General features: G+C 28.7%; 1 protein-coding gene across 1 annotated transcript in view; it reads left to right on the forward strand.

Moving 5' to 3' along the window:
- Window positions 1-18,489: 18,489 nt before the first annotated feature.
- The window catches only part of nan (transient receptor potential cation channel subfamily V member nanchung), a 107,977-nt gene continuing 102,398 nt past the window's right edge, over window positions 18,490-24,068 (forward strand). Inside the window, exons 1-6 of the mRNA XM_087155666.1 lie at window positions 18,490-18,645; window positions 19,640-19,841; window positions 19,935-20,111; window positions 21,224-21,413; window positions 22,112-22,265; window positions 23,091-23,192. Of these exons, the coding sequence (XP_087011792.1) occupies window positions 18,493-18,645; window positions 19,640-19,841; window positions 19,935-20,111; window positions 21,224-21,413; window positions 22,112-22,265; window positions 23,091-23,192 (978 nt within the window). The 5' untranslated portion in view covers window positions 18,490-18,492. The remainder of the gene's footprint in view (window positions 18,646-19,639; window positions 19,842-19,934; window positions 20,112-21,223; window positions 21,414-22,111; window positions 22,266-23,090; window positions 23,193-24,068) is intronic.

Genomic DNA, 24,068 nt, shown 5'->3' on the forward strand with positions numbered 1-24,068 from the left:
ACGCACATATTTTAAATCGGAAAAAATCTAAAGTAATAACAAAATTTCAAACGTGTTGATAAAATTTTAAGAATAAGCCAAAAGATATTATAAATTGCTGATATGTAATAAATTATACTTAATTACATTGAATTAGATTATGCAAACATAATATTTCGGAAAAAAATAAAAAATAATAACAGTATTTCAAACATATATTTAAAAAATATATATATGTATTGTGTATTATGGTATGTGTATTATAATTTGTTAATATGTTAAAAATTATTTTCGTTTACATTAAACTAGAATACGCACATATTTTATACCGGGGAAAATCTAAAGTAATAACAAAATTTCAAACGTGTTGATGAAATTTTAAGAATAAGCCAAAAGATATTATAAATTGCTGATATGTAATAAATTATACTTAATTACATTGAATTAGATTATGCAAACATACTATGTCGGAAAAAAATAAAAAATAATAACAATATTTCAAACATATATTTTAAAAAAATATATATGTATTGGGTATTATGGTATGTGTATTATAATTTGTTAATATGTTAAAAATTATTTTTGTTTACATTAAACTGGAATACGCACATATTTTAAATCGGAGTAAAAATATATTTAATAATAAAATTTCAAACTCATTAAAACCTACACTAGAATATGCCAATAATTACTACAATTTTTAAATATATACTTTTAAATTATTAGTAAATGTACTAAATTAGAATACGGTAAAAATATAAGTAAGAAAAAATCAATAAACAATCAAAATATTGACACAATAGTTGTAAAATTTTTTCTCCTAATATTCATTGATACTAAACCACAAAATAGTAGCCATGGCGAGATTTAAGCTCAATAAACGTGAAGGTCTCATCAAAAAATTAGTGGCGCTTGCGTTATATTTATTCGAGTGAAGTTTGCCCCACTTTTAAAGGGTGGAGCACCCAATTGGATTCTCGCTACGACCTTCATCAGATACTTATGATACCGTGGTGCGTGACCTACCCGGGCATTGGTGTCAAAATATAAAGTCTCACCCACAAGGTTTAGCTCAAGGTAAACTAAATCTCTAGAATTACTCGGGGTATATTGCTGAACGAAGCACTCAAGTTATTCTAGCTGCTGCATTAATATTCAAGTAGCTTGATTAATTATGATTCCTAAAACTGTCGTTATTAGTGGCATATTAGCATGAATTGCTCTTAATAGAAATATTTACTGTCATTTGAGTTTTTATTTGAAGATTTTTCTTTGAATAAATTATAAATTTATTGTGCTTGATTCTTTTTTTCTTCTTCTTTTTTTTTGTAAATTAGACATGACCAACAATCGGCTAGTGGGTCTAGGCTGCCAATTATAGCCCACGAAGAATAGGATAAAGGTTAAATTTTTTTTAATCATATCTTATTTTGTTGAATTTTTTTTAATCATTTTTTTTCAATGAAGAGCAAATTTCACACTAAAAGAGTAATAAAATAAATAAATTTATAGATATCTATTAACTATTTTAATCAGACAGTAAAATCGATACTTTTTTTTTTGTAAAATAGACATGTCCAACAGTCGACTAGTGGGTCTAGGCTGCCAATTATAGCCCACGAAGAATAGGATAAAGGTTAATTTTTTTTTAATCATATCGTATTTTGTTGAATTTTTCTTAATCATCTTTTTTCAATGAAGAGCGAATTTCACACTAAAAGAGTAATAAAATAAACAAATTTATGGATATCTGTAAATTATTTTAATCAGACTGCAAAAACGATATTTTTTTTTGTAAAATAGACATGTCCAACAATCGACTAGTGGGTCTAAGTTGCCAATTATAGCCCACAAAGAATAGGATAAGGGTTAAATTTTTCTTAATCGTATCGTATTTTGTTGAATTTTTTTTTTTATCATATTTTTTCAATGAAGACCAAATTTCACACTAAAAGAGTAATAAAATAAATAAATTTATGGATATCTATAAATTATTATAATCAGACAGTAAAATCGATATTTTTTTTTCGTAACATAGACATGTTCAACAGTCGACTAGTGGGTCTAGGTTGCCAATTATAACCCACGAAGAATAGGATAAAGGTTAAATTTTTTTTAATCATATCGTATTTTGTTGAATTTTTTTTAATCATATATATTCAATGAAAAGCAAATTTCACGCTAAAAGAGTAATAAAATAAATAAATTTATGGATATCTATAAATTATTTTAATTAGACTGTAAAATCGATATAAATCTAAAATATTTATAATACGTATATTCGTCATTTTAAATTGGTATTTCGTTAATTAAAATTTTAATAGTTTTTATATTTAAAAGTTATAACTTAAAACTAAGTAAGTGTAATATTTGAATCTAACCAAATGAATAATAAATAAGATAGTACGAGGCTTGACATGTCTCCAAACTTTAAACGTTCTTAATTCAATTTGTTTCGTACATATATGCCCAAGTAATTGACATAACTTTTTTTCATACAACAGTTAAACTGCATAGATGTATACCGAGTTAGCCCACCTCCTTTTTAAATTTTGAACGGTTACAGCAATAGTTATAAAAACACTTATCAAAAGTGGGCTCAACATGTAGTAAAATGGCTAGGTGTAAGAAAAAAAGATTGCTTAAAGCGCCATCTGGTAAATAACTGTAGAGTTAGCGTTTCTATCAAGATATGAAAATATTTACCCCGACCTGCCCCAATTCAGGGCATACGGGTAAATGTTTATTAAAACCAAGTAAAAACAGAAAAGAACATAAAAAGCAAAAAGTGTATAAAATACAAGAGTCATATGCCAACAGCTGGGAGGGCCGCCATATAGTGCTTAAAGCCGACGGCCCACCCTTATACTGAGCCAAATTACAATAGTATTGAAGACCTCAACAAAGTTACAGAGAGTACAGTATGTGTTACAATACATAATTAGTAGTTACAAGATATAAACATCTAAAATAAAACAAGACAATTAAAAATATAAATACAATAAAAAAAATAAAAAAACTTTCTTCTTTTCTTCCTTTTCCGTCTATTTTTGTTGATAAAAGCGCTAAAAGCGAATATACAAGTGAGTAAAAACAACAAGATATAGGAAATAAGTAAATTCTATAGGAAATAAGTAAATTGCACCGTTATAGAGTGTCATTAATTTAGTATGGAACAGACACCTTATGGAAATTAAAGCTAAGAAAAGAGCATTTTAAACGCTCATTTGTTTGTTCGAAATTTCCTTCTTTGTGTCGTGACTAAACGATATAGAAAAAGAAAGAAATTAAAAACTTCTTCTTTCAACAAAATAGCTTTATTTTTAATGGGCATAAGAAAAAAACGGAGCACTTTTATAACTTCGAATCAGATTTTCATTCTCTTAATTGCAATTTTAATAACCTGGAAGCCAACATTAAATATGCTAAATAATCAGCACAAAAAGATAAGTTACTAAATCAAACCCAAAAATGAACTTTTTATAAATAAAAAAAACTTTTTTTTCAATGAATAAATTAATTTCACTTTCTGAGCACGGAAAAAACACAAGTAAAACTACAGTACTGTATGGTAATGACAATTTTGATAAGAAAACCGAAATATACGATATTTAAACCATTAATTTGGCAGTTTGTCCGTTAAATGGAAGTGGTATGCCGGAAATTCTGGTTTACAAAATTATAGTTCTTACTGCAAATGCAAAACTAAAATGCAAATTTAACCGAAGAAATGGTTTTTATGCCATGCTCTAAGATATCATGATAAAATTACCAAATTTTATCACATATAATAAAACCATATTTTATTATTCTTTTCACGAAAATCATTACCAAAGTACTTTGGTGAAAAATACCGATCTTTCTTGGTGTTCCCATAGAGCCAGAAGCACGATAAATTTTACCATTTCTGGTAGGTTTGACCATACTTTTTTTCTCAGTGTGTATTTCATAATATTTCCGTGGAAACTAGTTTCAAACTATTTGCACATTATTATACAATTCATTTATCCGAAGATGATTCATTTCAAAAAATCAGTTTAATGAAAAACATTAATGTTTATAAAAAAAAACTTATTTGTTACATTACCTATAGGTCTGGAAAAATAAACTAGAAGAAATTTCGATAAATAGTTTATTCAAAATTTTACAAAATTAGAAATATAAGATTAATTCCTAATCGTCTTGACAAACGAAGTTTTTGACAATCTAAGTTCAATATTATGAACACCCACAGCTGAGATTGTTTTTCCAATTTAAAATGAGAATTTTTTAACCATCAGAAATCACAGTACATAAAACGGAGCTTTAATGATAAGTATTTTTTTGTGGAGTTTTCAATCAAATATTCAAGTTTTTTCATAAGTTTTTAGAAAATATTTGTGAATAAATTTGACAATCTGAGCTCATCAATGTAATAGATCGGCAATAGATATTGTAATATTCAAGTTTTTTCACAAGTCTTTATAAATATTTGTGAATAAATTAAATAAAACTTGCTGCAACTAGCAAAACATATCTCATATTTGAAAACATATTTTTAAATATTCTGATATACATTTTGAGTAGATAATTCAATATAAATTTTATATCAGTAAAAATGCAAAGTGTATTAAAATTTTTTGATAAAAAAAGTTTTTGACAATCTGAACTCATCAATGTAATATATCGAGATACACTGGGAAATAATTTAATTTAAGGAGTGCTACGAAAAATGTATCGACTAATATAAATGAATATTTAGGTTTCTGGACAGGTTTTTAAAATTACTTTTAACTGAGTTAAATAAAAGCAACCGTAACTTATTAAGTTTTATTTCAATAATCTGGAAAATATTTGTATTTAAACACCCGAATACATTTCGATAAAATAAATAATTAACACATTTCATTCAAGTAAAAATACAAGGTTATCGTTAATCGTCTTGATGAAAGACGGTTTTGACAAGTTAAGCTGTGACAATGACAAGCTTACAAATGTGAACAATCACAACTGGGAATTCTCGACAAGTTTTTAAAAATACTTTTAACCGAGTTAAACAAAAACAACCGTAACTTATTAGGTTTTATCTTTGTGATCTGGAAACTTTTTATTTTAAAGAGACTAGAATAAATTTCGATAAAATAAATAATTAACACATTTTATATATGTAAAAATACAAGGTTATCTGTTAATCGTCTTGATGAAAGACGTTTTTGACTAAGTAAGTTGTGACAATGACAATCTATGACAAACAATGTGAACAATCACAGCTGAGAATTATTTCTAATCTTAAATGAGAGTCTTTAAAAGCAATCACCAGAAATCACTGCACATAAAAAATGATTGCGTGATTGAAGTTTTTTGGCGATTTTGCGTGACACATTACACAATGTAACATGAAATTCCGGGGGAGAACATAAAGTTTTGCGTGACAGGAGAAGTGGTGATCCAAAAGTAGAACGTCAAAAGACAATGTTAGACTAACAAGAAATTTGAGAATAACTATTTTTAGAGAACTTTTCCAGATTAGTAAAAGTATCACACAATTAAGCACGTGACTATAAAATTTCGCTTATCGATGGATAATTAAAATATTGTTTTGATTATTATTTTCAGCTATCATACTTAGGGGTATTTTACTTTCGGTTTATTTACTTTCTTTATTTACTTAGGCTTATTTACTTTTCTGAACTACCGGAATATGGTAAAATTTACCGTGTTTCTGGCTCTATGGGAACAATAAAACGCATGGTAATTTTACCGAAACTTTTTGGCAAGGAATTTCTTAAAATTAATTGTAAAATATGCTTTTATAATATGTGATAAAAGTTTGTAAATGGGGTAAAAATTTCAAATTTAACTTTGACTCCTTAAAGCATGGCCTAAAAACCATTGATTCGGTTAGATTTATTTTTCAGTTTCGTATTTTGGAAAACTAGAATTACTGATCTACCGTTACCATATGAATGGAAAAATTATCAAATGAATGGTTTAAATACCGTATATTTTGGTTGCATTAATTAGAATTATATATATTGTTTTACCAGAAATGTCATTTCTGAGCAATACGGCAATTTAACCAGAATTTTTTTCACAGCGTGTTTTTCGATTTTAAACTTCTTAATTAAAAATTTGATTTCTCGAAAAATTGGTGATCAAAATATTCTAAAAATTTGACTGGTATCTTTTAAGAATCAGTACTATTTATTTGTTTAATTTTGTTTTTATTCTAAATGTGTGCAAATAAAAATTATACTTCTTAAAACCAAAACTCCCTGCAAACCGTAACCATATGAACAAAAACCGTTGCATATGAATGGCTTAGATACCGTATATTTCGGTTTTATTACCAGAATTATTTAATTATTTCTTGAAATGTTTTCACTGTTCTGTACGGTAATTTTTTTCGAATTCTTTTCTCCGAATGGGTCATTACAAACTTCATCAAGAATGTACATGCTGGAATTTTGACGAAATATATTATTTACTTATGAATACTGATGCATGTCATTTTTTGTATTGTTTTGTATTGTATAGATTGTTTCCTTAAAGCATGGTACAAAAACTAATGATTGAATTTAGTTTATTCAGTTTTATATATTTGCTAATAAGAACTATAATTTTGTAAAACTGGAATTTCCGTTAAACCGTTACTATATGAATGGAAAAATTACCAAATGAATGGTTTAAATATCGTATATTTTAGTTTTATTAACTAGACTTATCTATATCTTTCTTACCAGAAATGTCATTACCATTGCGGTAATTTTGCCAGAATTTTTTTCTCCTCATATACTTTGACCTTAAACTTCTTAACTAAAAATTTGATTTCTAGAAATTATGGTGATAAAAATATAATGAAAATTCGACTGGTACCTTTTAAAAAATCAGTACTATATATTTGTTTTTCTGTTAGTATGTATTTGTTTTTTGTGGAGCCACTTGTGGGTTAGTCTTGGAATTTTTTTGATTGGCGTATTATATTTGTGCTGTTTTTTACATTTTAATTTCATGTGCTATTCCATTACAGCACAATGGAAAAGTGTTTGTCGGTCCTGACTCCGACACTGGTCTTCAGTATCCGGGGCACTTTGGACTCCTCCGAAGTCCACCAAAGACCAAAATCACACTCAAATTGGACACCCGACCAACTAAAGACTGACAAAGAACAAAATACGGAAGATGGAGTTTCCTAAAAATCTCGACTTCCTTTCACAGGGATGGATAGACGACATAACTAGTTTAGGTCAGCTCGAATTCATTTAATACAATTCAAGTAATTATCTAAACAAATATACTGAACAAAAAATTACATAAAAGTCTCGCTTGGAATAAAATAAAAGTAGAAAAAATAATAAATAACGGTTAAAAATCGTTATATTTTTTTTGGTTCATGAATTATTGTGAAACTTGCAAAAATTGTTTCAAGGCAACAGCATGCTACTACGCAACAGAAAACAGAAAACCGTGACAGTGGAAAAAAAAAAACCTTAACCAGGTAAACGAAACTAATTTTCTTAAGTTTAGGGGACTATTTTTTATAAACAATTAAAACATATTTCGAATCAGTTGAGGGAACAATGCAACGAAAACAGAAAATCACTACAATGCCGAAAAAAAACTTAACCAGGAAAATAAAACTAATTTTCCTAAATTTAATGGACTATTTTTCTAAAAAATTAAAACATATTTTGAGTCAGTAGAGGGCATAACGTAACAAGAAACATAAAACCACGACGATGCAGAAAAAAACATAACCAGGAAAACGAAACTAAACCTCCTGAACGCTGGGAGCAAGAACAGTTTAAATTTTTTTCCAAACAATATCAGCGATTAATGGTAGTTAAAGATAAATTGGGAGGTCCTTAATGTCACAAATTAGATATTCCGAAAGTTAAAGGCGTTTCTTTTTTCCAAGGAATGTACAAATAGCTATCTGCAGCCATCGGGAAATGTAAGAAAAGAAGCAGCAAGCAACTTTAAATCGCTTGAGTTTCAAAAGTTAATAAATAGCATAATTCAAAATCTTTAAAACAGATTAATGAATACCGGTAATTCATTAACGTGCGATATCATGTTTAATCAGAATCGGCTTGGTTTCATAGAAAATTTGGAACCGAAATACAGGAAAATGGAAGATGTTCCTTTGAAAAAAAGCAGATCAACTGCCTCTGCCGTTTTTTGACATTTTCGTGTATCGGATAGACAACAATAACTGTAAGGACTATACTGAAACTATTTTCGGAAACATGGACAATCATATTATTTCTAAGAGTATTCAAAAGACAAAGAAACGTTATAAGTTCTAGTTTTAAGCTGGAAAAGAAACAGATGGACTGTAGAAAACATTTCATATGATCATGTAACATATAATCATAATTTCCTTACCGGAGCTGCGGTGGCTCAGGGAATAGAGCTTTCGCCTTCCAATAAGGTGAACCGGGTTCGGAACTCAATACGAATTCCAAACCCGGCTCGCACCGATCACAGTGCTACTGTAAAATATCCTCAGTGGTAGACGGATCGTAGGCTAGAGTCTCCTCGGCGTGGGAGGATCTCGTGGTTTTTCTCTCCATGGAAAGTAAATGTGACTTAGTTCCATCAAAAGTCCTCCACGACGGCAAATTTCTCCTAATACTTGATCCAAGAGTTCCCTTTTTTCCGGATTGGGTTCAAAATTGCAATGCTACGGAGTTGAACATTAGTAGTCGTAAACCCAAAATTGGGTCAGCTGTTCTACGACGGCTATAAAATAAAATAAAATTTCCTTAATGGGATTACTTCTGAAAGACTGGGACAAAAAACCAAGCAAGTGAAATCCAAAAAGCCACTTTAAAAAATTTTAAAAATAATTAATTTATAACTAGAATAAATACTTTTATATACCTCCTATTTTATGTTCCTGTTATGTTCTATAATTACTACATTTTTATCGAAAAAAAGTTTTTTAAGAAAACCGGTTCATAAATTATTTGAATCTGTAACAATGGATATAAATTTTGATAGTATCGCAAGCATGACACTAGCATATTCGATTTAACGCACAGAAAATTCCAATTCCAAACCCGGCTCGCACCGATTACAGTGCTGCTGTAAAATATCCTCAGTGGTAGACGGATCGTAGGCTAGAGTCTCCTCGGCGTGGGAGGATCTCGTGGTTTTTCTCTCCTTGGAAAGTAAATGTGACTTAGTTCCATCAAAAGTCCTCCACGAAGGCAAATTTCTCCTAATACTTGATCCAAGAGTTCCCTTTTTTTCCGGATTGGGTTCAAAATTACAAAGCTACGGAGTTGAACATTAGTAGTCGTAAACCCAAAATTGGGTCAGCTGTTCTACGACGGCTATAAAATAAAATAAAATTTCCTTAATGGGATTACTTCTGAAAGACTGGGACAAAAAACCAAGCAAGTGAAATCCAAAAAGCCACTTTAAAAAATTTTAAAAATAATTAATTTATAACTAGAATAAATACTTTTATATACCTCCTATTTTATGTTCCTGTTATGTTCTATAATTACTACATTTTTATCGAAAAAAAGTTTTTTAAGAAAACCGGTTCATAAATTATTTGAATCTGTAACAATGGATATAAATTTTGATAGTATCGCAAGCATGACACTAGCATATTCGATTTAACGCACAGAAAATTCCAATTCCAAACCCGGCTCGCACCGATTACAGTGCTGCTGTAAAATATCCTCAGTGGTAGACGGATCGTAGGCTAGAGTCTCCTCGGCGTGGGAGGATCTCGTGGTTTTTCTCTCCTTGGAAAGTAAATGTGACTTAGTTCCATCAAAAGTCCTCCACGAAGGCAAATTTCTCCTAATACTTGATCCAAGAGTTCCCTTTTTTTCCGGATTGGGTTCAAAATTACAAAGCTACGGAGTTGAACATTAGTAGTCGTAAACCCAAAATTGGGTCAGCTGTTCTACGACGGCTATAAAATAAAATAAAATTTCCTTAATGGGATTACTTCTGAAAGACTGGGACAAAAAACCAAGCAAGTGAAATCCAAAAAGCCACTTTAAAAAATTTTAAAAATAATTAATTTATAACTAGAATAAATACTTTTATATACCTCCTATTTTATGTTCCTGTTATGTTCTATAATTACTACATTTTTATCGAAAAAAAGTTTTTTAAGAAAACCGGTTCATAAATTATTTGAATCTGTAACAATGGATATAAATTTTGATAGTATCGCAAGCATGACACTAGCATATTCGATTTAACGCACAGAAAATTCCAATTCCAAACCCGGCTCGCACCGATTACAGTGCTGCTGTAAAATATCCTCAGTGGTAGACGGATCGTAGGCTAGAGTCTCCTCGGCGTGGGAGGATCTCGTGGTTTTTCTCTCCTTGGAAAGTAAATGTGACTTAGTTCCATCAAAAGTCCTCCACGAAGGCAAATTTCTCCTAATACTTGATCCAAGAGTTCCCTTTTCTTCCGGATTGGGTTCAAAATTACAAAGCTACGGAGTTGAACATTAGTAGTCGTAAACCCAAAATTGGGTCAGCTGTTCTACGACGGCTATAAAATAAAATAAAATTTCCTTAATGGGATTACTTCTGAAAGACTGGGACAAAAAACCAAGCAAGTGAAATCCAAAAAGCCACTTTAAAAAATTTTAAAAATAATTAATTTATAACTAGAATAAATACTTTTATATACCTCCTATTTTATGTTCCTGTTATGTTCTATAATTACTACATTTTTATCGAAAAAAAGTTTTTTAAGAAAACCGGTTCATAAATTATTTGAATCTGTAACAATGGATATAAATTTTGATAGTATCGCAAGCATGACACTAGCATATTCGATTTAACGCACAGAAAATTCCAATTCCAAACCCGGCTCGCACCGATTACAGTGCTGCTGTAAAATATCCTCAGTGGTAGACGGATCGTAGGCTAGAGTCTCCTCGGCGTGGGAGGATCTCGTGGTTTTTCTCTCCTTGGAAAGTAAATGTGACTTAGTTCCATCAAAAGTCCTCCACGAAGGCAAATTTCTCCTAATACTTGATCCAAGAGTTCCCTTTTCTTCCGGATTGGGTTCAAAATTACAAAGCTACGGAGTTGAACATTAGTAGTCGTAAACCCAAAATTGGGTCAGCTGTTCTACGACGGCTATAAAATAAAATAAAATTTCCTTAATGGGATTACTTCTGAAAGACTGGGACAAAAAACCAAGCAAGTGAAATCCAAAAAGCCACTTTAAAAAATTTTAAAAATAATTAATTTATAACTAGAATAAATACTTTTATATACCTCCTATTTTATGTTCCTGTTATGTTCTATAATTACTACATTTTTATCGAAAAAAAGTTTTTTAAGAAAACCGGTTCATAAATTATTTGAATCTGTAACAATGGATATAAATTTTGATAGTATCGCAAGCATGACACTAGCATATTCGATTTAACGCACAGAAAATTCCAATTCCAAACCCGGCTCGCACCGATTACAGTGCTGCTGTAAAATATCCTCAGTGGTAGACGGATCGTAGGCTAGAGTCTCCTCGGCGTGGGAGGATCTCGTGGTTTTTCTCTCCTTGGAAAGTAAATGTGACTTAGTTCCATCAAAAGTCCTCCACGAAGGCAAATTTCTCCTAATACTTGATCCAAGAGTTCCCTTTTTTTCCGGATTGGGTTCAAAATTACAAAGCTACGGAGTTGAACATTAGTAGTCGTAAACCCAAAATTGGGTCAGCTGTTCTACGACGGCTATAAAATAAAATAAAATTTCCTTAATGGGATTACTTCTGAAAGACTGGGACAAAAAACCAAGCAAGTGAAATCCAAAAAGCCACTTTAAAAAATTTTAAAAATAATTAATTTATAAATAGAATAAATACTTTTATATACCTCCTATTTTATGTTCCTGTTATGTTCTATTATTACTACATTTTTATCTAAAAAAGTTTTTTAAGAAAACCGGTTCATAAATTATTTGAATCTGTAACAATGGATATAAATTTTGATAGTATCGCAAGCATGACACTAGCATGTTCGATCTAACACATATAAAATAACTTTAAATAAAAAAAAGTTATACAAGAAAATTGCAATTAAATAACGTAATTATATCTATGGCTTATTGTTATAAAATAACTTAAATATCATACTTATACGTATAATCCTGATTCGGTTGCAGTTTTAAAACATGATTACTGAGAAATTATTAGTATTTGGTTGATATTATGACTACTGATTGTAAACGAAATTATGACTACTTTTAATAACGATTACAATTTGCAATTGAATACTTGAATAAATTACTAACTTTTTGGGCAACTTTGGTAAGCAGAAGAGTATTTTAAGCTTGAACATGATATTTTTATTTTAAAGTTAACTCCTTGGGACAAAATACTTATTTCTGTCACAAATGCCTCAGAAAAATTATATACTAAATTTACTTCTATATTTGTTTGAAATTATAGAAATAATTTTCTTGACATGCTGTAGATTAATTGGTTTGAAATAACGTAAATCACGAATTTAAACGTTTTTTATTCGACCTTAATATTAAATTTCAGTTTATCTAATTGAAAATCTGTTTTTTACAGCTAATCACTGATAAAAAATTGTATTTAGCTTCAGAAAAGGAGACAAATTGCATCGAAATTAAGGAAACAAATAGCATATTTGTGCCTGAAATTCAGTATTTCGATAGATTTTTGGGACAAAATAGTAATTTTTGTCAAAATATATCAGAAAGTTGTGAACTGAATTTGTTCCTATTATTTCTGAAATCGTTTGATGCTGTATCTTAATTTTTTTGACAGCAAAATTTAAACATTTTCAAATTGTTTTGTTCAATCTTAATATCGTGTTTCGAATTTGCATATTTGAATACCTTTTAAGTAAACCACCGATTAAAATGTTATATTTCAGTTCAGAAAATGAAACAAATGGAATAAAAAGGAAGATAAAAATAGCATTTTTGCCCTGAAAAATCGAAATTTCCTTAACAACAAAACTAAAACGAGTGGTTACGACTTTCTAAAATTTAATCTAAGTTAATCTTACATCAATATTTTTATAAATATTTTCATAATACTCAAATGGCTTTGAACCATGATATTGTTCTAAGTTTCTGCAACACTTCATATAGCACCATGTCGAACCATATCATAGTATAAATAAATACTTCATGCACTGAAAAAAGTAAGGTTAAAACTACCAGAATATGATAAAATTTACCGTATTTTTTATTCAATGAGAACACCAAAAATCTTGGTAATTTTTAACGAAGCGCATTAGTAATGATTTTGGTAATATTAACAATAAAATATGGTTAGATAATACGTGATAGAATTTGGAAATTTTATTATGATATCTTAGAGCCTGACATAAAAATTGTTCATTAGGTAAAATTTGCTGTTAAGTTATGTATTTTTTATCAAATGTGAGAAAAAATAAGAACTGAAATTTTGAAAACCTGAATTTCCAGCAAACCGTTACCATATGAATGGAAAAATTACCAAATGAATGATTTAAAATACCGTATATTTTGTTTGATTAACCAGAATTATAGGTTTTTTTTACCATAAATGCCCTTACCATACAATCCGGTGATTTTACCAGAATTTTTTTCATCGTGTACGACTTCTGTTGTACTGTTTCTGTTAATAAATGTTTTATACTAAAACAGTTAGGATCTATACCGTTTTTCCGCAATCCGCAATCCGTGTTATACGGATCTATACCGCAATCCGTATAACACTTTTATAAGGTTGCAACAACCTTCCGTGATATTTTACTGCAAGTTACAGAATGGTTAAACATTGAAAAAAAATTTTGAAAGTGTATAATATATTTAGTTACGATTTTTTAATTTAATATTCCAGTCAAATAAAGAATTATTATACTTATTTACTCTATAAGTAAATTATTTTTTTCATTTGAGTTGAATATTTAATATCCCATTTACTCATACAATTTTATATAAGTTCATAATTATTCTACAAATCTTTTCTATCTGTTGCTTTCGTTACATTGCTTCAAAATCATTGTAAACATTTGAAACTCTGATTTATATCAAAAATAAATTTAATTATTGGAATTGATTATTACGGTTCATTATCGAACTTATTCCAATAAAACCACTACAAGACTAGGCGAATTTGAAATATTACGAAAAAAAATTTAAAATGTACGAAATTTAGATTATTTTGAATAAAGCTTTAAAAGTTGGAAAAGTTTAACTGTTGGAATGGATAATTACAGTTCATTATCGAACTTATGCCAATAAAATCCCTACAAAATTAAGCAAATTTGAAATATTATGAAAAAAATAAAAATAAAAAATTTAAATGTACAAAATTTAGATTATTTTGAATCTATAAAGCTTTAAAAAATAATAACTTTACAATCTTTATTTCTACTGAAAAATGATTGGTTTTATTTTTCTTTCCTTTGCAATCTCATTTCTGATGATTGTAGTTACAGATGGCGCCAAAGAAATGAAACATATTGGATTGTCTTGGATACCGAAAATTAAGAAACAAATTCTTATATTATTCATCTTAAAGAATGGATCCAGAGGATTACTCAAGACAAAATTGTCATTAAAGTTGGAAAAAAAAGTTCTTTTTAAACGGGTGAGTATTTCATACTTTTGATTTGAAATATCATTAAATTGGGTGTCCTTGGTGACTATCTTTTTTTCCGCATGTATCTGAAAGTTGAACAATTTAAATGTTTTTTAATAATACAAAGAAAGACTCATCAAAGTATTTAATTAAAGTGAGAGACATCTTATGTTACTTCTGAAATTCTTACAATTATAATTATGTATTAACCGTAAATTTTTACTTTTTCCTTAAAATATAGAAAAAAACTACCGGCAAGTTAGTAATCTAAAATTAAAAATTTAGTTAGTGAATAAATTTTTAGAATAAAAATGCAAGTTTTCAGTGGACGAAAATTTCAATGTATTTGTAAAAAAAAAGTTTTTTTTTCTTTTTTTTTACAAATTTGATTGCAAAAAAAAAGAAAGAAAAGAAACTTTTTTCTGCGGATATTTGAAATTTGAACAATTTAAATGCTTTTTAATGATACAAAGAAAGATTCATTAAAGTATTTAATTAAAGTAAGAGACATCTTATGTTACTTCTGAAATTTTTACAATTACAATTTTGCATTAATCGTAAATTTTTACTTCTTCATTAAAATATAGAAGAAAATTACCGGCAAATTAGTAGTCCAAAATAAATATTGAGTTGGTGAATAAATTTTTAGAATTAAAATGTAAGTTTTCAGTGGACGGAAACTTCAAGGTATTTCTAAAAAGAATTTTTTTTCTTTTTTTTTTACAATCAAATTTGTAAAAAAAAAAGAAAAAAATTATTTCTCCCTAAAGAAGTCTTATTTACTTATACAGTTAGTTCATTCTGCCAAGTTACAGTTATCCGACTTATATTTATTTATTATGAGTATAACTAAACTTGCCTAGCGTTCTTTTAAAAGGGTGATTCTTTTTCTCAAAAAGAAAAAATTTGATTGTGTAAGTGCTTCATTAACAGGATATATTTTATATAAAATCAAGATAATTCTATCAACAACAACATATTAAAACGATAAATATTTATGCATTCTATAAAGCTTCCATAAAATCCGGGGAGTTGGTTCTTAATTTATACAGTCAACACCTTCTTTAGAAAAAGCCTAGTACTCATAATTGTAACGAATTTTAGCAAAAAAAGTAGAGTTGACCGTAAGTTTATGCAACCTGCTCCCTTCTTTGACAAAAAAAGTCCAGTGCCCGTGTAACGAACTTTGTCAAAATTAGTATAGTCGATCTAATTTAAACCGTTATTATACAAAGCTTCCTAACTCAATTAGGAGGTGTACACTTTTTTCTGTGATGACTGTAATATCAGGATGAGGATACAAAAAAAAGTTTTGAAGTTTTTTAATTGAAATTTTATTAAAATAATTGACACTCTTTAAAATTTCGGATTAAATTACATTGAAATGAACCGGTACTCAGGGTGTCAGTACGTTTTACCGTTAAATCCATTTTACCATAAAACGTGAAGGATCAGAAAAATCTAATATGCCATAATTTTAACCGTAGTATTTACTGTAAAAATTACTGAATCACTGTTAGCTAATAAATATTAATGCAAAAATTACAGTATTAAATTTTAGGGTAGTATGGACTTTACGGATGCCAAATTAGGTTGTCAGAACATTTTACCTTAATTCTATATAGAATTTTTTAACAATGTAGAGATTCCTCTTTCATTATTTTTCTGCTAAAAAATAAGCAAGATCAACAATCTTAATAATATGATTGATTGATTTCTCCAATATTTTGAAGATCATTCAATTATCTGTAAAAAGTTTCAATATACAAAATGAATAATTATTTGTGAGCTTATTTTGTAAATATAATTACATAAAAAATTTTCTTTATACATATTTTAAAATATTTTTAGCGAACATGATACAGGCCTTGATATTTTTAATATGTCTCTTACTGTTTCCGAAAAATTATGAAAAAATATTTTATTATTGCAATAGCGTTCTTTTTTTCCTTTTTTTTACTCATTGTATACACCACTGTAACTCGATTTTTTAACTGTAGTATGTGTTTTGTCTTTGGAATAAAGTAAAATGAAATAAAAACTCCGGGTTCAAACACAGTTAGAGCCAAAAGTATTAGTGAACGTGCAGTTCTCTCACTCCTCAACAGATGGCAGCACTACACTATATCACCTTGATTCGTCAATCGTATCTTGTACGTCGCAAACAACGCCACGGACCAAATTGATGAAAACTTTTACGTGCATATCGTTAATTTACGTCAGTAGCCATATATTTTACAAGAATTCATTTACATGTAATGTCAAATTATAAAATGTAATTTCACTGTGTAATTTCAAATTATAAAATCTAACAATTGAATTGATTTGATCTAATGGTTCTTGAAAAATAACATTTAAATACGACTTCAAATTGCGAAATACGCAAAAAGTAAAATTTACATTAAAAGGCCTACATTTATTTCCACTTACTCTCCTGTCTAAACTATTGCGATCAAATTTTCCAGATTTGCGGCCACTATCCCTCACAATTCGAAATTATGAATCCAAGTCTGTCGAAAAAGAGTTAAAATTATTTAGAAGAAGTGCGTTTTTGTTCCTGATTTCATGTCTTCAAATTAGTGGTCGGTATATTAGTATAATTAACTACTTTTTTTATAAATGTAGTGACTACAAACTGCTTTCGAAATGTCGTGACTATATCAGTATAGACTAATGATATAGTGAATGGATATATTCCTTAGACTACTGATATAGTCTAAGGAACTGAACTTTGCTGGGAAAATTTAATTTACACTTCTGGAGAAAATAATTTAGATATTATATTCAAAATGGTTTTAAATGAAAAATTTACTTATATTAAACATGAAGAATTATTTAGATATGTTTATTCATGTTTACAGGATCCAGTTTGCTATTCTGAAACATTTTTTTTTTCGAATTTGTTCATTTGATCTTTAATTTCTTTGGCCCTTATCAAAAGCGAATATTTAATTTTAGAAATGCTGGGAAATTATCAAATGCTTGCAGTTTCGTTAAGTGATTAATGCTCTTTTATTCCCTTTAAGAAATTAAGAACATCGAAAATATTTTTCCTTCCTCTGAAATAACATGAATCCTTCAATATTCATTCGTATGTGAAAGTGCGACTTAGTGATAAATTATCTATTATTTCTAATTGCTAGCTTAATTATTAGTTTTACGTGATTCCAAATTAGTAATTCCTGTTAACTCATAAGTCACAGGAGAATTTCAAATTGCAAACACTTAAGACCCGTGAAGATTTGTACCCATTAAATTCGAAAAATTAGTTGTGTTAGAACCCTATTTCTTTACTAAACTATACTTAAAAAGTAGTTGCCAAGAATCACTACAAGTTATTGTTTTTTGTATCGAACGACTCGCTACACTACTTTTTAAAAAAACAGCACACTACACTACAAACTACGAAAAAAAGTAACGACTACAGTAGTTTCACTAATTCCGACCACTGCTTCAAATCATTAACCCCTTCCTTTTCGCTCCCGTGACAATGACGGGGTGAAGTTTCGCCCTCTATTTCTCGCTCCCGTGATATTGACGCGCTGGAGTGTTCAGTAGTAACGCGCCAATAAGAATAAAACTAATTCATTTCTTTTGCCGGGAAAACATTTTATTTCTCATTTTGCACACCAGATGGCAGTACCAGGATATTTTTAAGGTAATTGTAGATAGTTTATTTTAAACTAGTTGCAACACTAATCAAATACGTAATACAAATACAAAAGCAAAAAAAATAGGCACTTTTATGACCGCTTTCTTGAATATTAACCGATCGTTAAGGGGTTAAACATATTTAAAATCAGTCCCAACGAACTACTAAGATTGAGCCCCAGAGCGTGAAAATACGACCGTTTCTTTAAAAGTTATTAAAGATGTTCGCTTTTTTTGCTCACTGTATGTTTTGGCCACCTTTCAAAGGATATATTTTCAGATTTGATCATGGGAAATGCTGAAAGTAATGTCACCTCTTCTGCCGTGAAAAAGCAAACTGACAGTGAATCTTTGAAAATATATTCATTGGTAAATGTTAAAGGAGGAGGACAATTAATAACTCTTATGAAAGACGCCATAAAAAACAAAGATTATTCAAATGTAAGTACAGGTTTTGAATTTTAAATTGGCTATAAAGTGTTATAATTTTTTAAACCAATTTTTTGATCATTTTAGCAATTTCTAATAATTATAGTGCTTTAACTGAAAGTGTATAAATCTGTCTTTTTTTTCTCATACGAAGAAAAGTAAATTATTCTTAAGAAAGGTGATAATTTCAATCATGTATTGGGGAAAATTAAACGCAATGAAACTAAGTACACACTGAACAAACCTTTACTAATGTTTTTATTTTTATATTTTCTAGCTTCATATTGTTATTCATACACTATAAAAATTTTTAGTGTTTCTTAGTGCCAAAAATGGTGGCAGCTACTTCACACCAAAGTGAAGTGAAACGCCATACATAATTCCTGGATCTAATGTTTCCCTACACCAATTTTTTTACATTACTTTGAGTAAAGTAGCCGACACCATTTTTGTTATTTAGTAACATTAGTTTATGGAAAATGAATTCTAAAAAAAAAAATAGATTTTTGTAATAAATAATTACTTTTTCACATTTCATTCATTAATAGTCAGAAAAATCTTGAATTGTGAGGTTTACAATTTTTAACACCATTTTAAAGATTTAAATTTTACATGGTAAAATGCAAAATTTGAGCGAAAGGAACTATCTGACCGTCCTATATTTACCCCCTTGAACCATTGAGATTGAGTCCTAGAGCGTTTAGAACGGATCATTAGACCAAAAGTTATTCAAGATAGTCCGTTTTATATTTTGCTCACTGTACCTACAACTTAAATACCACAGTTTTAATACATGCAAATTTTTATTTGATTTCAAAATGCATTAAAAAGTACTAACCTGTACATGATGGTTTTAGTTTTGGGTAATAAGTTGCTATAAAATTGCATTTATAAGTTGCAGTTATTGTTTTTTGGAATTAGGTTTCTATAGTCATATTTATCAACAAAAAAAAATGATGTCAATTCCTGGTTTTAATCATCGGGTATTATCATTTTTCTCTCATAGTTAGATGATCAATTTCGAGAAATGGTGCTGCCATTTTTATATAACAACGGAGATGGGAAAATGATACCAATTCAAGATTTGGTAGTGACTCGAAATAAGGATCGTCCAAAACACAAACAATTACCTCAAAATCGAGATCCAAATTACAAACCCTCCAACAAATCAGTTGTAGTTCCTGTTGATGATCCTCATTCAAAAGACTGTACATGTACGTAAAAATGATCTTTGCTATTGTAAACTCATTTGTGATTTTTGGTTTTATACTTTTGACAATGATGATTAATCTTTTTTACAGTTGCACCTCAGTTTCGAGAAGTATGTTGGGATTTAGATCAGAGAGGGTCTCTTGGTGAAACAATTCTTCATTTATGTTTACTGAATGCGACACCAGTGCATATTGAGCTTGCCAAACGCCTTGTTCTCCTTTTCCCGAAACTTATAAATGATGTCTATCAAGTAGATGAATTTTATGGTAAATGCCTTTTTTTCATTTTGTCGAGGTTAATTGTCTATTTTATCTACAATTCTGATTTGTATTTTTCAAACATTTTGCCATGAAACGCACTCAATAAATAATTCAATATTTCAAACATCTTTTAAATTTGATTTACAATTAAAATGATCAGAACATTCCCAATGATATTTTAGAAAAAAATATTAACTTTACACTGTTAGAAATTTCTTGCCAAAAATGGTTAAATAGCAATTTATTTAATTGTTATTTTACCATATTAAACCAAAAAAGTCAAATAACCATAAAAATATAGTATCCAAGCTGTTAAGTATTTAATTTTATATCCATCGTTGAGCAGCCTACCCGATTTTGGGTTACGACTACTAATGATCATATCCGTAGCCTTGTAATTTTGAAATAATCTTTTTTTTTTATTATTATTTTTTACTTCTTATGAGCTGCACAATCGGTCTTGCCGATGAGCAGACCTAGTGCGTTCTCCAGAGGTGGTATCCACTCTTTTCAGGACCACCACAATGGGTGAGATACCGTTGGTCATGTTAATTTGGACGTCTAGTTTCTGCCACACTAGATGGCAGCACCGAGACTCTATTTGGATGATAAAGTGCACTAGGAATTTAATTTTGCCGGAAATGCCAAGAGCCAATAAGGCACTCCAGGGATCTTTTACATGCCGCATAATCATACGACATGGCCGCTGAGGATTTTCTGCATCCCGAAAATCCGGTGTCAAACCCGCAGACTTGGGCTCAGAAGGCCGACAGCAAATCAACTGCGCCACCCAGCAACATTTTGAACCAATCTAGATGACAAGGAAACTCCTGGATCAGTACCCCCAGAGGTATTGATTTGTTATAAGAACATGGAGGAATTTGCGACTCGACAGATTTGCCCTGCGCCCTACTGACCAGGCTATCCTCAAACTGTTATAGTGTTCAAATTGTAAACATATGTTAAATGTTTTTTTCCTTATACCGTTAAGCAACCGGAAATCTATCCACGCCAACTACGCCCACTTTCTAAAGGCGTATTGTTCTCGGCAACTGCTAATATATATAATTATATATTCATTGAACCATTTCTTAGGATTAAATATGTGACTTTTTTAGGAGAAAATGTGTTGCACATGTCTATTGTGAATGAAGATCCTGTAGTGGTAAAGTTTTTGTTGGACCATGGAGCTAATTTTAATGAAAGAGCCAACGGTAGTTTCTTTTTACCTGAAGATCAAAAATTTTGTCGCTCAGATAGTTTAGAACATGAGTGGGTAGATGTAAGCATAAAAACTGATTATAAAGGGTAAGTTATTTTTTCTAGCTCCAAATAAATTTTTAGACAAAGTTCAATAATAAATAAAACTTACAAGAAGTATTTTTAATTCTTTCAGTGTAAGTAAAAATAGTAAAGAAATATATTAATAATCTAGAGAATAGTGGCACCAAGTGTTTCACTTTTATCTTTTTTTTAAAAAAATTAAAATTATTATAATTATAAAAATATCTGAATATATCAAGTTAGAACTAATCATGCATATTTAAAGCATGTTTCTTTTTTGAATTCATAATTTAGGCTTAATTCTTTTAAATATTTTTATAGTCGTACATTATTTTTAAGTTATCTTTTAATCAAATAATAAAGTCTTTTCTTTATGTTTTTCGTTGAAAAAATATGCAAGGTAAATAGGGAAAGTCCTTACACTCTCAGAAATGAAATTCTCACTTTTGACGGTTTAGCAATCCTTTCATTAATTATAAGAATCATTTTGCCATGATTCACGTGATTTTGACGAAACACGAACTCTCAAATATCTGACAAAAATGTTTCCTCAACTCAAAACATCATCGTAGTGCATTGTTTTTTTCTTATAAGAAATATCGTAACAGCCCAGTACCGTAATTTCAGCAGAATTTTGTTTTATATAAGAAATATTATTACCGCTTAATACCGTAATTTCAGCACAATTTTTTTTCTCTATGCAAAATCTTATTTCTTTTCAGATACGTGTATTGGGGTGAATATCCATTATCTTTTGCAGCGTGTTTAGGCCAAGAGGAATGTTATCGTCTCTTACTTGCTAAGGGCGCCGATCCTGATATTCAAGACACAAATGGAAATACTGTTTTGCATATTCTTGTTATACAAAACAAACTCGTAAGTATTAAAAGTATTTTTTTATCTAATGAATAGTCATAATTTTACTTTCTTAGGCTGATTAAATGTTAAAGAACATGTTAACATGTACGAACAATTTATCCTGCGTCACTCACCAAATGCTTTTTTTTTCTTTATATATATTTTTTACAGATAGATTTTAGGAATTCTAATCACATCACACATCAAATTTATTTGGTCACACTGATCAAATTTCGACGTAATTATTGAGTTATAAAATGCCAAAAACTACAATTCTTATCCAGAATGCGTTGTCACGTTTAAAGAATTTTACCGACGAAAAGCATTATTGACTGTTCAAAATTTTCATCGTAATCGGAAATTTAATGTTTACGTTTGAAAATGCTAGATTCAAAGGAATAAATTATAAAATTCGAATAAACATTCGATTGCTTTCAGTTATAAATTCAAAAGTTCCTGTAAATTCTTGCAATTTTACTAGCATTTTTATAATAACAATTTATCAATTTAATTATTACTCACACTAGAAATCGTTTGAAAGAAATTTTTTTTGTGAATATTTTAAACGTGATTAATTTGTAAATTACACTTCTGGCACATTTTTTGTGAATGGAAAAATTAAATTTTGCGCTTAGTAAGAAAACATGTTAATTAAAAAAAACTATTTTTTCAGTCCTTTTATTATTAGTTTATGAAATTTAGAGCGTAAGCTATAAAAAATTGTTTAAAAACTTTCACTTACGTTGAATATCTTAAACTGTGTGGAATATATAATGTTTTAAAAATATAAACTTGACATGTTTTTAAGAAATAGATTAAATTAAAAAACTATTGTTTTTTTAGGAAATATTTGATATGTCATATGAATGTGGAGCTTCTTTAGATATTAAAAATCGTCAGAATTTGACACCTTTGACCCTTGCAGCAAAGTTAGCAATGAAGGACGTAGGTAGTTTATTATTGCTAATGATATTGAACTTTTTTTAAAAATATGCTAAATCTAATAAAAAAGTCATCTATAAAGACTGCTTAGTTTACGACGAAAATTATTTTAAATTTAAAAATAGTTTTTCAATAAGTTTTGCTAACTGATGCAATGCGATATGAATTGAAGCTTAGCATAATGAGTGAACAGTAATTTCTTTTTATCACTAGTAGAATATTATATGTTATTTCTATTATCTTAAGACGATAAATATATGACAGAAATGTAAAAAATTAAATGTGTTGGCATAGATTTTATTTATAGAATTGGGCTTTAGTAATAACATTTTTATATAATTTTGTTCAATTTTCCTTCAATATTTGCATAGAATTCTTACTATAAATTTTTTATTATTTTTTGTTACTTTCGTTTTTATAGTACTTTTACTATTAATAAGTTACTTATTTCATGCTTAATAAATTTTTTATTTTGTATATAGATGCATCTCTCTCTCCCTCTATATATATATATATATATATATATATATATATATATATATATATATATATATATATATATATATATATATATATATATATATATATATATATATATATATATATATATATATATATATATATATATATATATATATATATATATATATATATATATATATATATATATATATATATATATATATATATATATATATATATATATATATATATATATATATATATATATATATATATATATATATATATTTATATATATATATATATAGAGAGAGAGAGAGAGGATATATAGAGGGAGAGGATTAAATACACTAAAAACTTTAAAAAATGTTGATTCAATTCACTGTTTTGATTTCGAAAACCTATATACTTCCCTTC

The sequence above is a fragment of the Parasteatoda tepidariorum genome, chromosome 12 (assembly GCF_982258835.1).
Source record: "Parasteatoda tepidariorum strain Cologne lab strain chromosome 12, Ptep-v5.0, whole genome shotgun sequence".
Classification (NCBI taxonomy): domain Eukaryota; kingdom Metazoa; phylum Arthropoda; class Arachnida; order Araneae; family Theridiidae; genus Parasteatoda; species Parasteatoda tepidariorum.